Source organism: Protopterus annectens, chromosome 5.part0 (genome assembly GCF_019279795.1).
Source record: "Protopterus annectens isolate FY-2018-M chromosome 5.part0, PAN1.0, whole genome shotgun sequence".
Taxonomy (NCBI): Eukaryota; Metazoa; Chordata; order Ceratodontiformes; family Protopteridae; genus Protopterus; species Protopterus annectens.
The window spans coordinates 876,834,117-876,858,067 of NC_056735.1; the positions used below are offsets into that span (position 1 = coordinate 876,834,117).

Consider the following 23,951-nt stretch of genomic DNA (forward strand, 5'->3'; position numbering starts at 1 on the left):
TATCATCTTCTCTCTCATAACCATCAGAGAAATATGGTTGTGCTGTGGTGGATCTAAGAACACTAACATCCCGTGTCATGTAATCAAATGCTTCATCAGTATAGCCTCTCTCAAGGAACATACTTAACTTAACTACCTCCTCCTGATAACCATCACAACTAGGATTAAGCCTGGAGGCTCTCATAAGTTGTCCCTTCAAAACGTTGTCAAACACGTATCTAGGGTGCATGCTCTGTCGGTGTAATAAAGCATTCTTATAGCACAACTTCCTATGTATAGACGTATTCAACAACCCACAAGAAAGCCTATTCATATTAACATCTAGGAATGATATAGATTCCTTAGAGTGTCAAAGTGTAAACTTCAAAAAATTGGTGGAATTATTCACCTCTTCAACAAATAGCAGCAAGCTACCAACATCACCATGCCAAATAAAAAAGAGGTCATCCACAAACCTCTTATAGAACCCCACCTTTTCCTTAAAATAATCTGTCTGAAAGAAGAAATCCTCCTCCCAATATGCCATCACTATGTTGGCGTAGCTGTTGGCACACGGGGTGCCCATAGCTACGCCATCTTTCTGTATAAATATGGACTCACCAAACATAAAAACATTATTATGCAAGATAGTCCCCATAAATAAACAAAGCATATCTATCCTCTCATCCGTGTAAGTGGAATGAGAATGTAAAAACCGCTGCATATACATAACACCCACATTATTAGGAATCACAGTGAAAAGATTCACCACATCAAGAGTCACCAATATATATTCACAAGAATCATTCAACTGCTTTAAATATTCATACAATTCAAGTAAAAATTGTTTGCTGTCTCTTAAAATATGTGGAACTGCATCCACCAAGGGTCGAACAAAGTGCTCAATATAAACCGACATTGGTTCTGTGAGCCATCCCTGGCCTGCAACGATAGGTCTCATCGGTGGTCTCAACAATGATTTATGCACCTTAGGAAGACCTTGTATAATGGGTAATCTTGGATTTCTAACCTTCAAATAGTTATATAGGTCTGTAGACACTGTTCCAGTTAACAACAAATCATCTAACATGTTATATACACTAAAAACCTTTTCGGTGACCATCGCCATATTAGCTCATTGATAGAAAACATCCTCATTCAGGAGTTCACCCATAATTTCACTATAACCACATGTATCCATCACTACTATGGGCCCTCCCTTGTCAGCTGGCCTAATGACTATAGACGAATCTGTCCTCGATGTATTCAGAGCCTGTCTCTGATAAAAATTCAAATTAGGTGTATATCTGGGTCGAATACCAGTCTCAAAATACGAATAAATATCTTTCTCTACAAGTCTAGAGAACACGTCCAGTAATGGATGTAATTGAGGTACATACAAACTATTAGGACGAAATCCCACATCCACTCTACCTACGGTGTCTTTCCCAAAATCTAACTTCAACTGTATATTCCTGACAAAAGTCTTGACATCTATAATGGAGTCAACCAAATCACCATTACTAGTGGGAATGAAACTCAACCCTTTATTAAGTACTTGCTCCTTATACTTACTAAGTACCCTGTTGGAGATATTAATAATCAACGAATCCCCATTCTCTCCCACATTTTCTTTAATGTGGGGCCTTGTTGTTCGTTGCCTGAGCCCTTCCTTTTCTGACGACCCCTGCTCATAGATCTTTGTCTCCCTGCGCGTTGTTGTTGCGCTATAGGGAAAGGGGTACATGCTGGCTGAACATTAGAAGTAGTCGGATGAATATCTGTCATAGGTATCTTCCTTCTAACTACTATTTCTGCATTTGTAATCTGTCCTACACTACTAGTATTGGAATCATCTGGACCCCTATTAATGAATTGTGCAGTACATACATCAGGTCTTTTATTAAGTTTAGACAGGGGAATTGCAAGTCAAAACTAATAATATATTTAGCTAAATGTTGTACCTGTTCGGCTTTTTAGATAGGAAAGACCGAAAGGCAGTTGAACAAGTGTATTTTTGATCACGTGTACTTTATCAAAAAGAAAGATGAAAAAATGCATTATACAGGCATATAAAAACATTCGGTGACAAGCACCACTTTTTATTTGCTATTTTGGACAGTATTAGGATAGACCCGAAAGGGGGAAATTATAAAGGTCTGTTATCATATAAGGAACTGTGGTGGCAACTATTTACAGATGCATCTACCCCCCCCCCCCCCAGGGCTTACCGATTTTATTTCTGTAAAGCCTTTGTTAAATATGCTCAATTAGCAATTGTATATATACTTTTGGGTACCTATTGTATATTATATTTTATCTATTTCAGAACATTTGAGATTTATTAATTTTAGGCATTTTAGATGTATTACTTTTGAGTCAAAAATGTTAGGTTTTTAATGGTTAAATAGACAATATATTGTTGAATTTATGTTGTTGGTTATTTATTTAGGACCTGTAACTTTAAATATGTTCACGCTTTTGGCGTCAATGAAATTATTTAAATTGTAACTGTTTCTTAAGAAAACATTAGTTCTGATGAAGCCTGTGCTCGCAATGGGTGAAAGCACTTAACTCATTGTGATTTTATTATTTGGTTTTTTATTAAATCTTGGATTTTACACTTCATGGTCTGCATCCATGAAAATATGTTTGTTGTTTTAGTGAGTAACTGTCCTCCCTGTAATTTGCACAGTATGTTATTTAAGCTCTCAGTTTCGGTCACTGCATCTTTTAAGCATCTGTATCAGTAGGGGAAGATGTATATATGTGTGTGTGTGTGTGTTTGTGTATGTGTGTATTCCCTCATGCCAAGAATAGCACTCTTGCTTTACAGATAAAGTGCCATCCCAGTAATTCATTAATATACACTGCTGTGAAATATTATTATTATTATTATTATTAGTAGTAGTGTTATTATTTTTATTCACTTTTGTTGACTGGTAGGTTTCACTAAACATAATCTGTTTTCAGGGGAGATACGAAGTGGCATTGATAATGAATAGGGAAATTTGGCCAGGACACCAGAAATAGTCCCCTTTCTCTTTTTCCTAGGGGCACTGTATTTTCAGTTAGCAAGATGGCGAGGGAAGTTGCTGCCATATTGCAAAGCAGAAAGTGAAGTTAAAAGACAGTGATTTCAGCAGCTGTCTAATTTGATCTCTCTATGAAAGTTGCAAGCACAGAAGTCATAAAATTGTCGTAGTCAGGAGAGTCTACTGATGTACTTATACCTCTCAACTGTCCACATTTTTGCAGACTGCCCAGATTTTTCTCTCATATTTTTGATCTAGTCCTATAAAATATGTGGTTTTCTGGCAACTCACTGAGGATTGAAGTCACTAAACAATGGTACACACTTGAGTTTCAGACTTTATATCCTTAAAAAATGCATGCTAACACAAATCGTTATCCAGCACATCTCTAACTTTATGATCAATAAATTTGGTAATGGGAAAAGTCATAGAGGCTTTAATGTTTGCAGTTGGACATAAAGGGGGATTATTCTGTACAGAAACTGATTTCCATGCTCATGATGTGAAGTGAATTCTTATAATTTTTCAGACATTTTCAAGCATGGCTGAAGATGTGCTTCCTCGTTATAGCAAGGAGTCTTCTGCTAGAATGAAAAGTCTATCTACTGAGTTTGTACTGCCATTTCCAGAACTGAGATTCCTCAGCCTAGCAGATAACAAAGTAAGATTTTGCTATTTAATTTGTGATAGATCCCTATAGTTTACTAGAGTATATTCTTTTGCTGCAAGTCCTAGTTTCAATGTGTGATGTAAACATTTGATAACTAACCATGTATTAGACCTGAAGTTTATGTGATATGACATGTAGCAAAAGTGGTATATTATTTGAAAAGAAGAATGAGAATTTAGGTAGCAGTCTCAATATTTTCAAGGAAAAAACATTTTCCTATAGTCCTCTAAATATATCCTTCTGATTATTTTTAAATACAATATTTTTATGTATGTATGTATGTTAATATGCATTCTAAAGTGACAATGCAGTTTAAAAATTCTTAGAACTGGAGTACAACACTACACTATACAAGTGAATCAGTGCAATGAAACTGGTGAGAAAATTATGCCTGCATGGTGGAAATGGGGCTTACACTCAATTAATCCCACGAGTATTCACAGGATTGCAATTAGATCTAAATATTTAAATGAAAAAAGTCATATAAAAGAAATAATATACATTAGAAATAATCAAACTATGAAAGTTACAGGTCTAAAAAGTATCTTATTATGTTTTAAAAACCATTGCAAGAATATTAATAATAATAACTCATCTACAAGTGATAAAAGTATAGACAACATTCTTGCTAATAATATTCAAAAGAAGTTGTCCAAACACAATATTAATAACATAGACAAATCCCTTTCCTTTGAAGAATTAAAGGAACGAATGCAAAGTCTTAAGACAAAAAAGGCACCAGGGCTGGATGGTCTAATTCCATAATTTTATAAACTCTTACCTGATAAAATCTTACTCAATGCATTCCAAGAAGTTAAAACTACAGCAAACATCACTCCCTCATGGAAATATTCTATCATCCTTCTGATCCTAAAACCAAATAAAGAGCCCAACCTTTGCACATCATACAGGCCAATTTCTTTGCTTAGCAATGATTACAAGATATTCATGTCTATCTTAGCAGACAGATTAAATAATATTCTTTCAATATTAATTCATGAAGACCAAACCAGGTTTATCAAAAACAGAAAGGTACAAGACAATGTAATTAGATTACTGTCCTTAACAGATTTAGCAAACATAAAAAATGAGCTTTCTATTTTAAGCGTTGATATAAATAAAGCTTTCAACTCCCTACATTGGCCATATCTGTTTAAAGCTCTGCAAAAATACAGTTTCTCCCCAGGCTTTATAGGATTAGTTAAAAAAACTATATGAAAAGTCCATAGCCTATGTAAAGATTGGATCTTATCTGTCTAGCCCATTTGAAATATTAAGAGGGCCTAAACAGGGTTGCCCCCTCTCCCCATTACTCTTTGCCCTGGCTATTGAGCCTCTTGCAAATTATGGTAGAAACAATGACAGCGTTAAAGGATATAAAGTGTCTGACAAATTATCCCCCAAGATACAACTGTTTGTTGATAACCTACTAATAACTTTTAATGATATTGAAAATTCAGTAGATCACCTATTACATAATCTAGACTTCTTTGCAAACATCTCTCGTCTAAAATTCAATCACAACAAAACTCAGGCACTTCTAGTGAATAAAAATGTTACTATGAAACTTAGATCAAAAAGAGACATAAACTGGGAGGGCACGCATATTAAATATCTAGGTATCATTATTGAATATAATTATAAAAAATCACTCGCATCTAATTACCAACAATTTATAATCTCAATTACTAGTCTATTGACAGTTGGAACAGACTGTTCTTCACATTTGAAGACAGAGTAACTTTAATCAGATTGATAATGTTACCTAAAATATTATTCATTGGCCAAGCTCTAATAATTCCCCCACTTGTCAAAATATTAGGCTTCAGTTAACTCCCAAATTCATGATAAACAATCTGTGCTGTCCTTCAGGAAGTAGCCATGACCTCTAAATCTGTTTCTCTTTACTGAACTTTATCAGCCAATCAAATTCAAGAATGATCATTTGAACTGTGTTTTCATACATTTAGCAATTACTTTTTATCTAAACAGTCTTATAAGCATATGTTTTACTGTAAATAGTGATTTATTTAATATGAATTACATTTATATTTAAATAAGAATTACAGATATGTTTCTGACAGTAACAGTTTTAAATGCATCTTTTTTCCTGTCTGCTTTAAAGACATTACAGTCCTGTATTTACTCATAGCAACAAATAATTATTAGGATTAATCAATTTATCTTAGTTTGTTTAGATAAAAAGAATTTTACGAAATTGTATACAGCTTCATGTTCTTAGTTCAAGCATACATAGTATCTTCTTCTTCTTTCGGCTTTTCCTGGTTAGGGGTCGTCACAGCAGATCACCTGTTTGCTCATGATTGGCAGTGGAGGTTTACTGCGTCGAGTTGCCAGCCCGGCACCCAACCTTCCACAGAAGGCACACACATGCACGCACTCGCGCCTAAAGCCAATTTAGAGTGTCCAATCCACCTACAGCTTGTCTTTGCAATGTGGGCACCCGGTGGAACCCACGCGACCACAGGGAGGACATGCAGACTCCACAAAAAAGGCACCCCAGCCGAGGATCGAACCAGAGAACCTCTTGCTGTGAGGCAGCAACACTAACCGCTGCACCACTGCGGCCGTCCTCATGAATACATAGTATATTAAACTGAATTTTTCCTTTTGTATGTTTTTAATGTACATGCAGTTTTTCTTCTGCTTGCTATTAATCTGCAGTAGCTAACAATTCCCACTAGATGTCATGACAGGGTTAGTTTGTGGCTTCTGTGAGAGATATAGTAACCCTGGAATATAGTATGTGAAGTTGTTAAATCTCGCCGTTTATTCTCACTGATGGGTTCAGAGCCAATCCTCGGCTCCGACACGGCCGATAGCAAAGCTCAAGGTTTGCCAGTAGCTCGAGACCAAGCCCCTTATCCCATAATGCACTGCTGGAATTACCTCAGATCTAGTTTGCCGCAGCAAGAGAGATCTTGGTGATCCAGTTAGCTCAGACCATTTTGACAAATTGCAAGTTAAAAAAACTCTTTTTCTTGTCTTTTGGGTGATTGTTAGTGTTCAGTGTGTTTCTAGTTTAAAATAATATAGTTAAGTAGGTTAGTTTTTGTAGAGATCTACGCTGTGCGTAGTTTTCTGTTTTCTTGGTGTTAGGCCCTTTCTTGGCCCTATTTAGTCTTAATATCTTTAATTGTTATTAGTTTTCTTAGTGTGGGCTTAGTAAGCCCTGTATTTAGCCTTTACAGGTATTTTTTTGTGGTGTTCTGTTAAACGAATGTCTGATGAGAGAGAGAAATCTCACCCCAAATTGGGGTTTAAAAAGTGTCCAGATTGTGGACAGAAAATGTCCGTTACGGATGGACATGTCCAATGTGTCTATTGTCTGGGGGCTAAACACCTCCAAGACTCCTACAGTATATGCCATTCCTTTTCATCGAGGGTTCTCTTAGAAAAGAGGAGAAAACTTATAGATAGGGGATTACTGCAGCATTCTTTTTCTGGTGTTGGGTAGTCAGGAAAGTGCCAGAATTTCGTCAAAATCTTCAAAGTCTTCTGATTCCAAACAGACCAAGAGGGCAAAAAGATTAGTGGGTACAGGGTCATTGGCTCCACAGCTCTCGGAACCGAGTGTCCCTTTGGTTCGGAGCCAGCTCCCAGTCTTGGACCTGGTCTCCGAGGTCCCCTCATCTCCTCTGCTCCAGTCAGCACCTTTGGTGCATTCCTCTAAGTCTTCGGTCAGCCTTTCTGATTTGGATATGGATCGGCTAGTGCAGAAGCTTTTAAGGGCACCAGGACTTGCTAAATTGTTGTCAGCACCGACCACTTCGTCGGAGCCAAAGACCGTTGAACCGGATTTGACTACTCCTCTTCCGAGCCGTACTGGACCCTTGGAGCCAAAGGAGCTGGACCCGATGATTGTTGAACCCTTGAAACCGAGACCCGCACCGGTTTTATTGGTTCCATCTACTCGGACGTCCTCGGTGCCAACCAAGGACACTAGGAGCCGACGCTCTCCTGTCGGGTCTGGGAAGGAGAGTCGGACTGATATGTCAGTGCCGACTCTTCCTCTTGGGGCTTCGGCTTGGATGAGCTTGGCTCCTACCTCTGGCTCAGAGCCTATGGTTTCTCTGCGGGAGGATCAGATGGTCCATTCGGGTCCGTCTACCCCTTCTCGTCAGAGCCATGGCGCTTTCGACGCCATGAGGAGAGTCATGTCTCCTAAGACATCATCGGCATCGGTTCGGCCTTCCCTTTCCCCTCAAGTTCCTGTGTCCGCTTCTTCATCTACCAGACCCCTGAAGCGTAGAGACCCTGAGCCTCAAGTACCCCCACAGGGTATTCCCTGCTCTTCCGAGACCTCCCTAGATCCCCCCACTGAGGAGGTGCCCAGGAAGAGATTGTGCAAGAGGAGGCACGGCACTTGGACTCCCCACAGGAGTCTTTGACATCTGACACTGACCTGGATGAGTCAGAAGGGTCCCCTCGAGCCCCCTCTGAGGATATCTCCTTTGCAGAGATATTAGAGCTCCTGAATCAGAGGGGTGGTTGGCAGTCCAAAACCCCTACTGAGGATGAGTCAGTGCTCTTAAAGGCTTTTGGGTCTCAACCTTCCACTTCTTGGGAGTCTCTGCCTTATTATGAACTCATGGACCTGATCTCTCATAAGGTGTGGGAGTCGCCGGAGGCCATGGAACCTGTCGCTCGGAAACCGAACAAGTTTATTTCTGCCCCAGTGGACAAAGCCTTTTTGACCAAGGGAGTGCCTGTTGATGCCATGGTGGTAGCTGCAGCCACCAAAAAGGAAGTGTCTGAAACATCCACATCTATCCATCCTCCTAATAGAGAGTCTAGGATCATGGATAGATATGGGAAACGCATGATGTGAAGTTGTTAAATCTCGTCGTTTATTCTCACTGATGGATTCGGAGCAGATCCTCGGCTCCGACACGGCCGATAGCAAAGCTCAAGGTTTGCCAGTAGCTCAAGACCAAGCCCCTTATCCCACAATACACTGCTGGAATTACCTCAGACCTAGTTTGCCATGGCAAGAGAGATCTCGGTGATCCAGCTAGCTCGTACTATTTGTGGGAAAAATAACAGCAAGTTTATAAAAAAAAATTTTACTTTTTGTTACCAAAATAGTTGTGTGTTAATATCAGGTTGTTTATTAATATAATCTATAGTTATGTAGTTTTAAACAGTTTAAATAGTTAGTGCCCTGTTGGCTTTTTGGTTTGTGTGGGCCTTTAGCCCTATTTACTCTTATTAGTCTTTCTAATAGTCAGGGTTCTTCTCTGTGGGCCTCTCAGCCCTATATTTGTAATCTGTAATTATATTGTTATAGTTAGTGCCCAGTTTGGGCTTAGTAGTTTGTGGATCTTTATAAGTGAGTAAGGACTTTTCTATTTTACTCTTTTCAGTTTACTGTTTATTACTAACTATGTCGGATGAAAAGGAGAAATCCCATCCAAAATTGGGATTCAAAAAATGCCCAGATTGTGGGCAGAAAATGTCCGTCACTGACGGACACATTGTGTGCCTACTGTCTGGGGGCTTAACACCTCCAAGACACTTGTAGCATTTGCCATTCCTTTTCTTCAAGAGTCCTCTTGGAGAGAAGGAGGAAGCTAATAGACAGGGTATTGCTACAGCAATCCTTTTCTGAGGTTTTGAGTAGCCATGAGGGTACTAGCTCGTCCTCCAAATCCTCAAAATCCAGATCTTCGGACAAAGTGACAAAAAAAGCAAAAATTTCAGGAGGAGGGTAATCGGTTCCACAGACCCCCGGAACCGAGTGCACCTTTGATTCGGAGCCAGCTCTCGGTTTTGGAGCCGGTCTCTGAAGTTTCTTCTTCCCCTCTGTTCCAGTCATCACCTTCAGTGCATTCAGCTAAGTCCTCAGTCAGTCTTTCAGATTTGGACATGGATCGGCTAGTGCAAAAGCTTTTACAGGCACCAGGACTTGCCAAATTGTTGTCAGCCCCGACCAGCTCGTCGGTGCCGAAGACCATGGAACCGGATTTGTCTACTCCTCCTCCGAGCCGTACTGGACTCTCGGAACCGAAGGAAACTGAACCAATGGTTGTCGAACCCTTGAAGCCAATACCGGCACTGGTGTTATCGGCTCCATCTACTCGGATGTCCTTGGTGCCGACCGAGGACTCAAGGAGCCGACGCTATCCCATCAGGTCCATGGAGGATAGTTGAACCAATTTGTCGGTGCCGACTCTTCCTCTCAAGGCTTCGGCTTGGATGAGCTCAGCTCCTACCTCGGGCTCGGAGCTCTGGGTTTTGGTGTGGGAGGATCAGACAGTACTATCGGGTCCATCCACTCCTTCTCATCAGAGCCATGGTGCCTTCGATGCTATGAGGAGAGTTTTGTCTCCAAAGACAACATCAGCATCAGTTCAGCCTTCCCTCTCCTTTCAAGCTCCTGTGTCTGCTTCTTCATCTACTGGTCCCTCTAAGCGTAGAGACCCCGAGCCTCAAGTACCCCCACAGGGCGTCACCTACTCTTCTGAGACCTCCCCAGATCCCCACACTGAGGAGGTGCCCAGGAAGAGACTGTGCAAGAGGAGGCACTTAGACTCCCCACAGGAGTCTTTGACATCTGACATGGACTTAGATGAGTCAGAAGGGTCACCTTGATCCCTCTCTGAGGATATCTCCTTTGCAGAGATAATAGAGATTCTTATTCAGAGGGGCGATTGGCAGTCCAAGACCTCTACTGAGGATGAGTCCATGCTCTTGAAGGATTTTAGGTCTCAACCTTCCACTTCGTGGGTGTCTCCGCCTTATGACGAGCTCATGGAACTGATTTCTCATAAGGCATGGGAGTCACCGGAGGCCATGGAACCTGTTCAACGTAAGCCCAATAAATTCATGTCTGCCCCTGTGGACAAGCCATTTTGACAAAGGGAGTGCCTATTGATGCCATGGTGGTAGCTGCAGTCACCAAAAAGGAAGTATCTGAGACATCCACCTCTATCTATCCATCCCCCTAACAGAAATTCTAGGGTCATGGATAGATATGGGAAGCGCATGTTTAGTTCAGTGACTTTTTCTCTGCGATCACTGAACTACATAACCCACTTTACAAGACTACAGAGAGATCTCCTGAAAGAGCTAGGTGATACTCTCCAGGGTACGGTAGCTGCAGGCGTGGCCGACAAAGTCAGCGCCCAGCTTGCTACCCTAAACTCAGTGGTAAACTCGTCCATGCATCTCATATCCTGTGCAGCTGATGGTTCAAGTAGAGCCACTAGTTCGGGCCTTGCTCTTCGAAGACAAGCCTGGATGCATCTGTGTTCCTTTGTGGAACCCTTTAAGTCTTCCTTTATTAATACCCCATTCAGTGGCTCATCAGTGTTTGGGCCAAAAGTAAAGGAAACTTTAACCAGGTGTGAGCAAAAAGGCAAGACCTTATCTGCCGTTGGAGTCCATTTTTCGACCCTTATTCGGCCCTATCGCAAGGGCCCTAGGGGAAGGAAAATGTGGTTCCGAAAAGCACAGGGAGCCTTTCAGGACACATGTGGAGAAACCCCCTCTAGAGGCAGAGGAGGGAGTTATAACAGAAGATGCCACCCCCATGGCAGAGGGGTTCCGCAGCAACAGGTTGACAGGGGTCAGTTCTTTGGTCAACCCTACTAGCGCCCCTAGAAAGGGGGCCCGACTGTTCAGCTCTGGAGGCAGTCGGGGGTCGCTTGTCTTTGTACCCAGAAGCCTGGCTAAACATAACATCAGATACTTGGGTACAAAGCATCACTTCCAGAGGATATTTCATACCATTCTCTTCCCCTCCCATTCCTGCAAAGAGAATCCCAGATGTTCCACACAATCTCAGGGAACAAGCGATCATAGAGGTCCACAGATTGCTAGAAAAAAAGAGTCATCCAACCAGTCCCAGCAGACCAAGTTGGATTCGGAACTTATGCAAGATTCTTTTTGGTAACAAAGAAAACAGTGGACTGGAGACCTATCTTGGACCTCAGCAGACTCAACCAGTACGTAAAGAAAGAGAAGTTCCGAATGGTCACGCTTCAGTCCATTCTTCCCTTCCTAGGGAAAGACGATTGGATGTGCTCCATAGATCTCAAGGACGCATACTATCACATAAAGATGAATAGACGCTCCAGAGATCATCTGCGCTTCTGGCTGGGAGCCAATCATTACCAGTTTTGAGCCCTGCCCTTTGGTGTCACTACAGCCCCCAGAGTGTTCACCAAATGCATGGCAGTGGTCAAGGCTCACCTGAGATGTCTAGGATTCCAGGTGTTTCCATACCTAGACGATTGGCTCCTCACCGCTGCCACCAGACATCAATTGACTCAGGCAACACAATACAATCTGACACTCTGCCATCAATTAGGCATTACAATCAACTTCAAAAAGTCTGCCTTATCGCCATCGCAGCATACCGTTTTTATAGGAGCAGAGTTAGATACTTCAACTACCACTCTACATCTCCCTGTCGAAAGAGTCTCTCTTCTCCACCAAAACATCAGTTCACTAGTGTCAAAGAACAAAGCTACAGCAGCAGAGGTATTGAAGGTGCTAGGTTTGATGGCGGCAGCAATCCTGGCTATACCACTCGCAAGGATGCATATGCGAATTCTTCAATGGCTCCTCTTCGCTCAGTGGTCTTACCAGAAACTACCGATGTGCCACATGATTCTCATCACAGATACCTGCAAGAGAAACCTTCGGTGGTGGTTGTCATCTGTTCATGTCACAATCGGAAGGCCCTTTGCCCCCCCCCCCCCAGTAGCTACTGTGACCATGGATGCTTTCCTGATAGGGTGGGGGAGCATTTTCAGGGAATGACTGCCCAAGGCACATAGATGGATCAAGAGTCACATCTGCATATCAATGTTGTAGAGTTGAGAGCGGTACATCTGGCGTTGCAGTACTTTCAGGACTCTCTTCCTCTAGGAACTATTGCAATTCAGATGGACAACATGTCAGTAGTTTGGTACTTGAACAAGCACAGTGGAACCAAGTCTTACCCCCTTTGTCGAGAAGCCCTCAGGGTCTGGCAATGGGCTGTGTCATCCCAGAGTTTTCTGTTAGCAATGCACATCCCGTGGAAATCCAACGTGATAGCGGACAAGCTAGGCAGGGCGGTATTGCTCCCTCATGAGTGGTCTTTCAAACAACAGGTTGCAGAGTTGATTTTCCACAAATGGGTTCAGCCTTGCTGCAACCTCTTTGCCAGCCACATCAATTCAAAATGCAGAAGCTACTTTGCCCTAATACCACCTCCGGGACACCCCCCGAGTGATGCACTCTTACATGATTGGCCCCTGGGTCTCCTTTATGCATTCCCACCCTTTCCATTGATACCCAGATTTTTACAGAAAGCAAAATCGCTGGGAAGGACTGTTATCCTCATAGCCCCCTACTGGCCTCGACAGATTAAGTTCCCGTTTCTCCACCATCACCTTTTTGAAGATCCATGGATCCTGGACCCAGTTCTGGAACTCCTGACGCACCAGTCAGGGGATCTCCATCCTTCCCTGCAGTCCCTGAAACTGACTGCTTGGCTAATCCACTTCCCCTAATTGCCAGGCTTTATTCAATTTCAGAAGATACAAGACAAATTTTCTTGTCTTCTCACAAGCCATCCACCAGGAAATTATACTGCAGTAAGTGGAAAAAGGTTCTCAATTTGGGCCAACACACAGAAAATTGACCCTTTCCGAGCTCCGCTATCGTTCATTTTAGAATTTTTGACAAATATTTTTAAGGAAGGGGCAGCAGCTGCTACAGTTCGAGTCCAGTTAGGCACATCTCAGATTTCCACCTTGGATTCAATGGCTCGAACGTTATGGGCCATAAGTTATCTAAAACTTTTCTTAAAGGTGTTCTTCACATGAGACCTCCTGTCAAAATTCCTTATTCTCCCTGGAATTTGACCTTTATGCTGTCTCAAATTATTCTCCCCCCTTTTGAACCAGCATCTTCTTGTGATCTCAAATATTTATCCTGGAAAACTATTTTTCTAGTGGCCATTACTTCTGCCCGCAGTGTGTCAGAACTTCAAGCAGATCTGTCAGACCACCTTACATGATTTTCCATGCTGATAGAGTATCTCTCAGAACAAACCCCTCCTTTTTACCTAAAGTCTGTTCTGAATCCAATATCAATCAGGTCATTGAGCTGACAGTCTTTTTTCCCAACCACTCTAACAAATTGGAATACATGCTGCACAAACTTGATGTATACAGACAGCTCAGATTTTATCTTGACAGAACTAAGGATATTAGAAAATCAGGCCAATTTTTTGTATCCTTTTCAGAAGCCAGAAAAGGTAATCCAGTGGCTAAAACAACTTTATCTAAATGGTTATCAGATTGTATATCCTTTGTTTATGCGAATGCTAACATGCCTTTGACACACAAACCTACAGCTCATTCTACCAGAGCCGTTTCTACGTTTTCTGCCTTTCAAGCTAAATTGCCCCTTGACAATATTTGTCATTGTCATGCAGCCATGTGGTCTAAGCCTCATACCTTTATCACACATTACAAAGTAGATAAGGCTTCGAGGGACAGGTCTTCCTTTGGTTCCACGGTACAGAAAAACCTACTTCCATGAGCCACCCAAGATTGAGGTTGCTAGGGATGCTACCCATCAGTGAGAATAAACGGCAAGCTTTAACAACTTCACATAAAGAAGTTATGTACTTACCACAACGTTCCATGTGAGTTGTTTATCTCGCCATTATTCTCATGTCCCTCCCTCCTTCCCCCTCCTGGCTGACAGTAGACTTAGAGGCTAGTACTATCCTGGCTCCTCAGTACTTCTTTTCCTTGGAAAGTGTTCCCCTTTTAGAGTAGGGTAAAGGTATATGTATATATACATATAGTTGCAGCAAACAAGATCTGAGGTAATTCCAGCAGTGCATTGTGAGATAAGGGGCATGGTTTCGAGCTACTGGCAAACCTTGAGCTTTGCTATCGGCCATGTCAGAGCCGAGGATCGACTCCAAACCCACCAGTGAGAATAAAGGCAAGATAAACAACTCACGTGGAATGTTATGGTAAGTACATAACTTCTTTTGATCCATGCATAAGATTATTAAAATATACAGTTTAATTTTTAAATTTAGAGTTTTTAAATTGTCCATAACAGCTTTAAAAAAATTGTCATAATTAATCAAGGAAAGCCCTTTTCAGTTTTACTTATAATAGCAGTCTCCATCAAATGATAATAGTTAACATTATATCTATTAATGTCAATGGGTTGAGCAACCCCATGAAAAGGAGTAGAGTCAACAAATATTTAATGCTACATAAAGCAGATTTTGCATTCATGCAGGTTTCCCACTTAGTAACAGAGAATCTAAAGAAATTAACTTTTAAGGATTATAAGATTTTGGTAAGTTCAAACTACAACCACAAAAGAAGAGGTGTCCTAATTTTACACAGAAAATCAATGAGAATTCCAGAAATAGTTAACTCATACTAAAGCAATGATGGCATGCTTGCTTTAGTCATACTAAAACTAGATAAAAAGATGTACACTTTTGCAAACACCTACTGGATAATGGGTATTGGGACTAAAACTGTAAAAAAAACATTTAGACACCATATCATTAAAGTCTAAAGGTGAAATACTATTAGCAGGTGATTTAATTGTATCTTAGGTTCATATGTAGGTACTAGGCTATCAGCCCTAGGGCCTATACAAGTCTATACAAAAAGGTACCCTGTGAAATACTATTAGCAGGTGAATTAATTGTATCTTAGGTTCATAGGTAGGTACTAGGATATTGGCCCTTGGGGGCCTATACAAGCCTAGCCGAAAAGGTACCCTGGCTTTTGCCACCCAAGAAAATTATTTTCCTGTGCCCCTGTCGAGCAGAGCCACTGAAGTGATCCCCATGGTGAATTTCCTATTTACCATCCAATCATCAAGATTTTTCTCGAAGAGTGCTAATGAGGAGCTTTGTTTGATATAGATAGGTAGTTTATTCCAGAGTCTGGGAAGTCTCTGGGACAGGAATCTATCCCTCCAGCATGTTCTGTTTATTGTGGTGACAAGATTTAGGTCCCTAGAGCATGTAGCTCAGACGGATTGGGATTTCTTTAAGTGGAGCATGTCCACCAGCTCTGGGTTTGACATAGCTTTGTATGTTAGGCAGAGATCGCCTCTGAGTAGGCGATATGTGACGGAGTAAAGCTGGAGTTTTTTGAGACAGTCTGCATAGGGCATCTGTTTGAGGCTGGTAATCCTCTTTGTGAGGTATTTCTGCAGCCTTTCCAGTTGTTGTAGATGTCTTGTGAGGTACATACCAAAAGGGGCATTGTACTCTATTATAGGTCTAATGAGTGATGAGTAGAGGGGAACAATGACCTCTTTTTTCCTGGATGAGAAACCTTTTGTGATGAGGTGTGCCATGTAGAAGGATTTCCTGACTACTGTGGTGATGTGATTATCAAAGGAGAGACTACTGTCCATCTGTGTCCCAAGGTCTCTTATTACACTTTTGGTGTTAAGTAGACTACCACCTATGTGGTAGCTCATGGGTACAGAGTTTTTACCAAAGGGGATGACACTGCACTTTTTGGCATTGAGCTTGAGGCCACAGCTTTGACACCAGGCATCTGTCTCAGTGAGGCCCTTTTGTATGATGTCCACATCATTTGGAGTTTCAGTTATGGCTCCTAGTTTGCAGTCATCTGCGAACTTCATTAAACAAAGACCTTCTGTGTTAGCCTGTACTTCAGAAAAGTAGATACCAAACAGGAGAGGACCCAGAACTAAACCCTGTGGTACTCCACTTGTCACTGGTCTGAAGTCAGATTTGGAGTCTGCTACTTTCACAGTGGGTTCTGTTAGTGAGCCAGTTGGCAACCCATTTTGTGATATAGGGATTTATACCTAGTTTAGTGAGTTTATCTATAATTCCAGAGTGGGGAATGGTGTCAAAAGACTTGGCGTGATCTAGACAGGCTGTGTGAACCACCTTACCCTCGTCTACGGCTTTGGCGACTGCTTCAAAGAAGTCAATCAGGTTTAAGAGACATGATCTGCCTTTTACAAACCTGAACTGGGTGGGGTCCAGAGTTTGGAGATTACCAATTTCTTTGTTTATAAGTTCCATGATGATACGTTCCATAGCCTTGCAGACCAGGCTTGTTAGGCTAATGGGGCAGTAGTTCCCGGGGCCCGTGGTGGCTCCCCCTTTGTGGAGTGGGGTAACCATCGCTGTGTGCCATTCAGTGGGCACAAAGCCTGAGGTGAGGCTGTGATTGAACATGGTGCTTAGGTGGGGTGCCAGTTCATTCTGTAGTTCATGTAGAACGCAGCCTGGGATGTTGTCAGGTCCCATGGGTGCTGTGTTCTTGGCCTTGGAGAGTGTGGTTTTTACCTGTGCAGCCATGATTATAGGAACTTTGTATTCTTCCGGTATAGAAATGGGCCATTTAGGTGGTGGTGGGGGGGTAAAGTTAGCACTGAGCCTATCTGCCAGGATGTTGGCAATATCAGTTGGTTCTGTATATTTAGTGCCATTGTGCTGTAACTCAGAGAAGATCTGAGTGTTGCCATTAAGATTCTTGACATAGGTATAGAATGCTTTGTGGTTGTCTTTAGAATCTGTGGCAATTTTGTTTTCATAACTAGCTTTGGTGGATTTTATGAGGGATCTCAACTTCTTACTGAGGCTGACCAAGGAGTTCTTCCAGTCATGAGATTTTACTCTTTTTTGCAACAGTTTCTTTCTCCTGTTGTAGAGTTTGTTTATGGCAGGGGACCAACAGATTGGCTTCCTTTTTTTTGGAGGATAGCATCTTGGTTCTGTTAGGGATAGCATGATCCATGCACTCGTGCAAGTGCTTATTAAGTGCATTTGTGTAGGATTCAGCACTCGTACCTCTATTGTCCATCTGCATGGATGTCGTGAAGTTTGCCACTTCTGTCTTAGGAAGCGTGAAGTTGGCTTTGGAGAAATTTTTTATGGTGGTTTCCCTAGTGGGGGGTGGGGGTGTGATGTGGATATCTAGGCTGATTAGCTTGTGGTCGGATCTGACCAATGAGGAATTGACCTCTGGTGTGGAACACCGGTCACCCATGTTGGTAATGACCAGGTCTAGGATATTGCTGCCCTTGGTTGGGGTGTGAATAAGTTGATCCAAGGTGCTGGAATTTATGAATTCTAGAAAACATTGAGCAAAAAGTTGGTACATGAGTAGTTTTCCCAGTTAATGGTGGGGTAGTTGAATTCACCCATTATTAGGGTGTTGGGTTGTATCCTAATATTTTCCAGTGTATCAAGAAATGAGGAGTGGGAATCCTGGAGCATGTTGGGTGATCTGTAGCAAGTTACAATTTGGATTGCAGTCTTGCCCAGAGTTAGTTGCACTTGGATAATCTCGGATGCATTTATGCTGAGCAACTAGCCTGGAGGTGTTGATATCCTTAATTAATATGGAGACACCTCCACCTTTAGTGTTTTGGTCCAGGTTAGGTGGCTGAAAGGTGTGGTATGAATTATAGCCTGGTAGTGCAGGGGTGCTCTCTGGAGCCATGAACCAGGTCTCGGTCACTGCACAGATGTCAATGTTTTCCATTTTAAGGAATGCCTCGAGTGAATGCATTTTGAGGTTTAGACTTCTAGCATTGAGTAGCATTACCCTCAGATTTTGCTTGCTTGTACCTGTTACAGTGGTGAATTTGTCATTTGAACCTTGCCTAAAAAAGGCACTATAGGGGTGGCAAGAGCCTTAGCCAGTATCCGGAATCTCAAGGGTGACAGGTGCAGGCCATGTCATCCCAGGCAGACAGATACTGGATCACCTTAGAATGACACCAGAAGCTTAACCAATTGTTGAAGTCAATCATTTTGTCCTTGTACTGTGGTATCATTCTGGGTGATGGCAGGATGCTACTCAGGGCTAGGGTCATACCTGCCTGGGCCACAAGATCGGAGAGCTCCTCCATGTCTCTTTTCATGTAGTCCAGGGAGGTACGTCTCAGGTCATTCACACCAACATAGACAATAACAGAGTCATATTTGTACTTGTTATGGAGTACCTGAGTGCATGCATTATGTGGCGGATCCTGGCACCTGACAGGCAGCTGACAGTAACTTTCGCCTTGTTTAGCCTGGCGAGTACAACATCAGTGTCCCTGACTATAGAGTCACCTATGACTAGAGTGTTGTGTATGTTGTTATGCCTTATGGGCTGTGGTTGAGTGGCACACTGAGTTTGTGGGCTATGTGTCATTTTAGTTGTGTTGGGGGGGGTGGAGGTTGCATGCGTTTCTGCTTTAAAGGTCTCTGTTGTTTGAGTAGATTTTTATTGAGAGCCTCCGCAAAATGTAGGTGTCTGTTTTGTGTTATGTGTGTGTTTTGGTGGTGTAGGTTTTGAGGGGTATGTGATGAGTGTGGTGTGTTGCAAGTGTTTACCTTCTCCTCTTGACTGTCTATTCTTGGGTGAGGAGAGCTTTGTTTCCAGTTTGGCTATATAAGTGCATCTCTCACAGGTTGTAGTATTGGGTGGTAGGAGGAGAGGGTTGTCTGTGTACATGAGGCAATTGCAGCATTGCCCGAAGATGTCCAGATTCATTAGTTAGACAGGAGAAAACACTGGGAGCCCACCCTTAGACATGCCTGGATAGCTGCTTATTTATTAAGTACTAAAAACTGTTTTCCTCTAAACAAGTGAGGAAAGTTGAGTGCTGTAGTAACTTGTTGCTTATTTAGTGCTTACAATGAGTTCTGAACAAGTGCTGAGCTCAAAGAAACAGATTTGAGTGCTAAAACTAAAAAACTGGCTAGTTCTAAGGGAAAATTTGAAGAGCAGACTTTATGGCGCCAGGAATAGTTTAACCCTAGCTAAGCGGCAGTGCATAACGTGTATTTCTTTCTGTTTTGTTTTTAATATAACAGTAACAAATGAGCAAACTGGTTTAAACAAATTAACGAATAATAAGCTAAAAACTGAGCCCTGTTCCAGCAGTCTTTGATCAGACAAGTTCTAACTGCACACTCCTGCCCCTAGGGGGCAGGGGAACCTTCTCCAAAAAAAGATGGGTTGGATTAGTGGTCATGTTATACAAACAAAGCTAGATTCAGCAGGTCTGAATTTCGTCTATGCTACAGCAGACAAGGCATTCCAATTTCAGAAAGAAACAGTTCAAATAAGCAGGCAGAACAAGCCTTTAACCAGAAACTCCCAGCTCAGAAGGGCATAATCTGCCCTCTCCTCCCACAAGAGTGCAGACCACACCTTCTTAGTGTAAAATAACTGGCCAGAAGCCCAAGTGCTTAAACCGGAACTAATACACTCTTAGAATAACAGACACTAAGCCTTCAATCAGCAACTCCCAACTTAGAATGATGTAAGCTAACTGTCCTGCCACAACAGTGCAGACCACAAACCTTCTTAATGTAAAACAACTAGTCTGAAGCCCAAGTGCTTCAACCAAAGACTTAGAATAACAGTTACAATTTAATCAGGCTACTAACAATCACTAATAAATGCAGCAAAATAAATGCAATAAAGTAGGAAGAAATACCAATCCAGTAAAAGCAGATGAATAAAGTGCAATTTTTTTATATAACAATAGAAAACAAGCAATCTGATTTAAACAAATTACCCAATTAACCAGTAAAAAAGCTCAAAACTGAGCCCTGTTCCAGCAGTCTTCAATCAGGCAAGTTCTAACTGCACACTCCTGCCACTAGGGTGCAGGGGAACCTTCTCCAAAAAAGATGGTGTGGATTAGTGCTCAAGTTATACAAACAAAGCTAGATTCAGCATGCCTGAATCTTGTCTATGCTACAGGAAACAAGGTGCACCAGTTTAAGAAAGAAATAGTTCATATAAGCAGGCACAATAATCCTTTAACCAGAAATTCCCAGCTCAGAAGGGCAGACTCTAACCTCTCCTCCCACAAGAGTGCAGACCACCAACCTTCTTAATGTAAAATAACTGGCCTGAAGCCCAAGTGCTTAAACCAGAACTAATACACTTTTAGAATAACAGACATGAGCCGTCACTCAGCAATTCCCAGTTTAGAGGGATGTAAGCTATCTGTCCTGCCACAACAGTGCAGACCACAAACCTTCTTAATGTAAAACAACTGGTCTGAAGTCCAAGTACTTAAACCGAAAAACTTAGAATAACAGTTACAATTTAATCAGGCTACTACCAAGCAGTAATAAATGCAGCAGAATAAATACAATTTAGTACTTTTAAGAAGAGGCAAAAGCATAATAAAGTGCATTTTTTTTAGTAAAGTACAAGGAGAGAAGAAGGAGGAGCAGAGGTTAAGAACTAAAAGCATAATAAAGTGCATTTGTTTTTTAGTAAAGTACAAGGAGAGAAGAAGGAGGAGCAGAGGTTAAGAACTTAAGTGGGTTGGCCTTCTCAGATGTTATCTCTCTATTAAGTAGAGTGAACACCAGACAGGGAGGGGTGTCCCAGATCAAATTTACAGTAGGGGTGGGCAACTGCAAAGCCACCAACTATAACAACTCTACAAAACTGGGGGGGACAGTTTCAGGACAGATGAGAAACATAAAAGAATGCCAGAAAATATATAAAATAGTTCATTCAGGCAAACAATATTTCAGTCAGGCAAAATTAAGACAATGCAGAACTCTGAAAGATTAAAATGCCAAGAAATATACGTATCTGTCAGCGATATATTTCCAGATTGTTTGAGAATCACACCAGGTAGAACCCAGGAGTTTTCGACAGTGCATGTCTTTCTCTGATACCACAAGCTATAAACCCTTCAAGATGTCCCCTGCGCAAATACACTTGAGCAACTACATAAAAGACAGAAACCTAATTGACATTGACGGTATAAGATCATATGATCCTAGGAAGTTACTAGGCTACTGGCCCTGAGGCCCTTACAAGCCTAACCAAGAATTTAGCCCATGTTCCAAGTCAGCACCTCATGCCACTGTCCAGCAGGGACACAGGTGGAATCCTAGAGGTGTATTTTCCGTTCCCAATCCAGTTATTCAGGTTGCACTTAAAAAGGGTTAATGAAGTACTCTGCTTTACGTGGAGAGGGAGTCTGTTCCACAAAAGGGGGAATCTCTGGGAAACAAATCTGTCCTGCTAACAAGTCCTATTGATGTAACAGACCAGGATGAGGTCATGCGTGTGGGTTACTCGAGTGGAGCTTGTCTTGCGGATATGCAGCAGTCCCATCAGGGTGGGGTCTGAGATTGCTTTGTATACCAGACAGATGTCACCTTTGAGGAGTCTGTAGGAGACTGAATAGAGGTACAGGAATGTTAGTCTATCTGTGTATGGTAAATGTTTGAGGCCCTGGATTCTCTGGGTGAGCAACTTCTGTCTGTCCAGCTGCTGCATGTGCTTTGTGAGGTACATGCTGAAAGGGGCATTGTACTCAGTAATGGGTCTTATAAGTGAAGAATACAGGGATGTTATGACCTCCTTGTCCCTGGATGAGATACCCTTACTAATGAGGTGGGCCATGTCGAAAGCTTTCCATACAATGGAGGGAATATGGTGGTCAAAAGTCAGTTTGCGGTCAGGTGCCCAAGTCCCTCACAACTGATTGCATGCTTAGGTCCTTATTATCAATGAGATAATTTGTGGGGATGTCACTCTCCCCAAAACGGATGATGATGCATTTTTTGGCATTCAGTTTTAGGCCATGTTTCTGGCACCAGTCATTTGTTTGGGTGAGACCCTCTTGGAGGATGTCCATATCACTAGGCAAATTGATGACAGCACCCATCTTGCAGTCATCTGCAAACTTGGTCAAGCATAACCCACTAGATTTGGCTTGCACCTATGAGAAGTATATCCCAAACAGCAGAGGACATAAGACCAATCCCTGGAGCACATCACTTGCTATGGGTCTACTACTTGAGGTGGCTTCCCCTATTTTGACTAGGTAGGTTATGTCAGTGAGCCAGTTTGTTACCCATCTGGTAACATTTATTTATTTATTTTATTTGAAGTTTGTTTGCCAGGATGGTCCATTGGGACACAAGAGCCCATTTTCCATGGAATCCTGGGGAGAAAACCTCCATAGATGCAATTTATAAAATAAAATAAAAAACAGGCTGTTGTAATACAAGAAGAGTACATGGAAGACAAAGTATTTGATGATACAATTTAGAAAATGAAAAGCAAAAATAAAAACCATTAGTAAAAGTTTACAAATATATAGTTCATATCTTTGCTAAAACAGATGTTGTCTATTACAATAAGTAGATATTTACAAGTCAATTACAACTTCTTCTTTTGTCTTCTTCTTCTTCTTTCGGCTTTTCCCGGTTAGGGGTCGCCGCAGCGGATCATCTGTCCGCTCATGATTGGCAGTGGAGTTTTACAGTGTCGAGTTGCCAGCCCGGCGCCCAACCTTCCACAGAAGGCACACACACACTCACACCTAGGGCCAATTTAGAGTGTCCAATCCACCTACTGCATGTCTTTGGGATGTGGGAGGAAACCGGAGCACCTGGAGGAAACCCACATGACCACAGGGAGGACATGCAGACTCCGCACAGAAGGCACCCCAGCCGAGAGTTGAACCAAAGAGCCTCTTGCTGTGAGGTGACAATGCTAACCACTGCACCACCAAGGCCGCCCTACAAGTCAGTTACAACTATAGGTGGATATTTACACATATATATGTTCCCACAGGGGTAATATGAACATGAGGGGGGGATTTATAGGTTAAAAGAGGTAAGGGAGAGATAAGTTAGGGGAAAAAGAGAGAAAGAAGAAGTGGGGGGCAGATAGTTGAGTTAGGATAAAAGGAGAAGGGAGAGGGGGTAGAGAGTAAGGTAGCTACTGGGGGTATTTATGCAGGATGTGAACATGAACATTCCCAGAGAGATGTTATGTGTGAGTGAAGCAGAGTTTTAAAGGTGGAGGGACTGCTAGTGATGCAGATGTGAGATGGGAGGGAGTTCCAAAGATGTGCCAAGGAAAAGAGAGTAGAAGTTTGCTTGCGGGTCAGGCAGGTTTGTGGAGTTCAGTCAGATTCTGAGATACAAACATATGGATTGATGCCTAGCTGAGAGATTTTCTCTATTATACCTCAGTGGGGAATACTATCGAAGGCTTTGGCCAGGTCAAGGTTAGGTGGTGTACACCATCTTCCCCTCATCTGTGGCCTTGGTGACTGTCTCAAAGAAGACGACCAAATTTAACAGGCATGACCTCCTTTTGACAAAACCAAACCGTGTGGGATCAAGTATCTGGAGGTTGCCAGTGTCCTTGTTAATGAGGTCCTTGATAATCTGCTCCATGGCCTTGCAGATCAGGCTAGTTAGGCTGATGTGTCTATAA

The 23,951-nt window shown here is 42.1% G+C and overlaps 1 protein-coding gene across 2 annotated transcripts in view; it reads left to right on the plus strand.

The window, feature by feature from the left end:
• The window catches only part of XRRA1 (X-ray radiation resistance associated 1), a 1,524,348-nt gene that overhangs the window by 797,498 nt on the left and 702,899 nt on the right, over positions 1-23,951 (plus strand). For both annotated transcript variants that reach the window (XM_044072671.1, XM_044072672.1), the window contains one exon: positions 3,544-3,675. In XM_044072671.1, the coding sequence (XP_043928606.1) occupies positions 3,544-3,675 (132 nt within the window). The remainder of the gene's footprint in view (positions 1-3,543; positions 3,676-23,951) is intronic.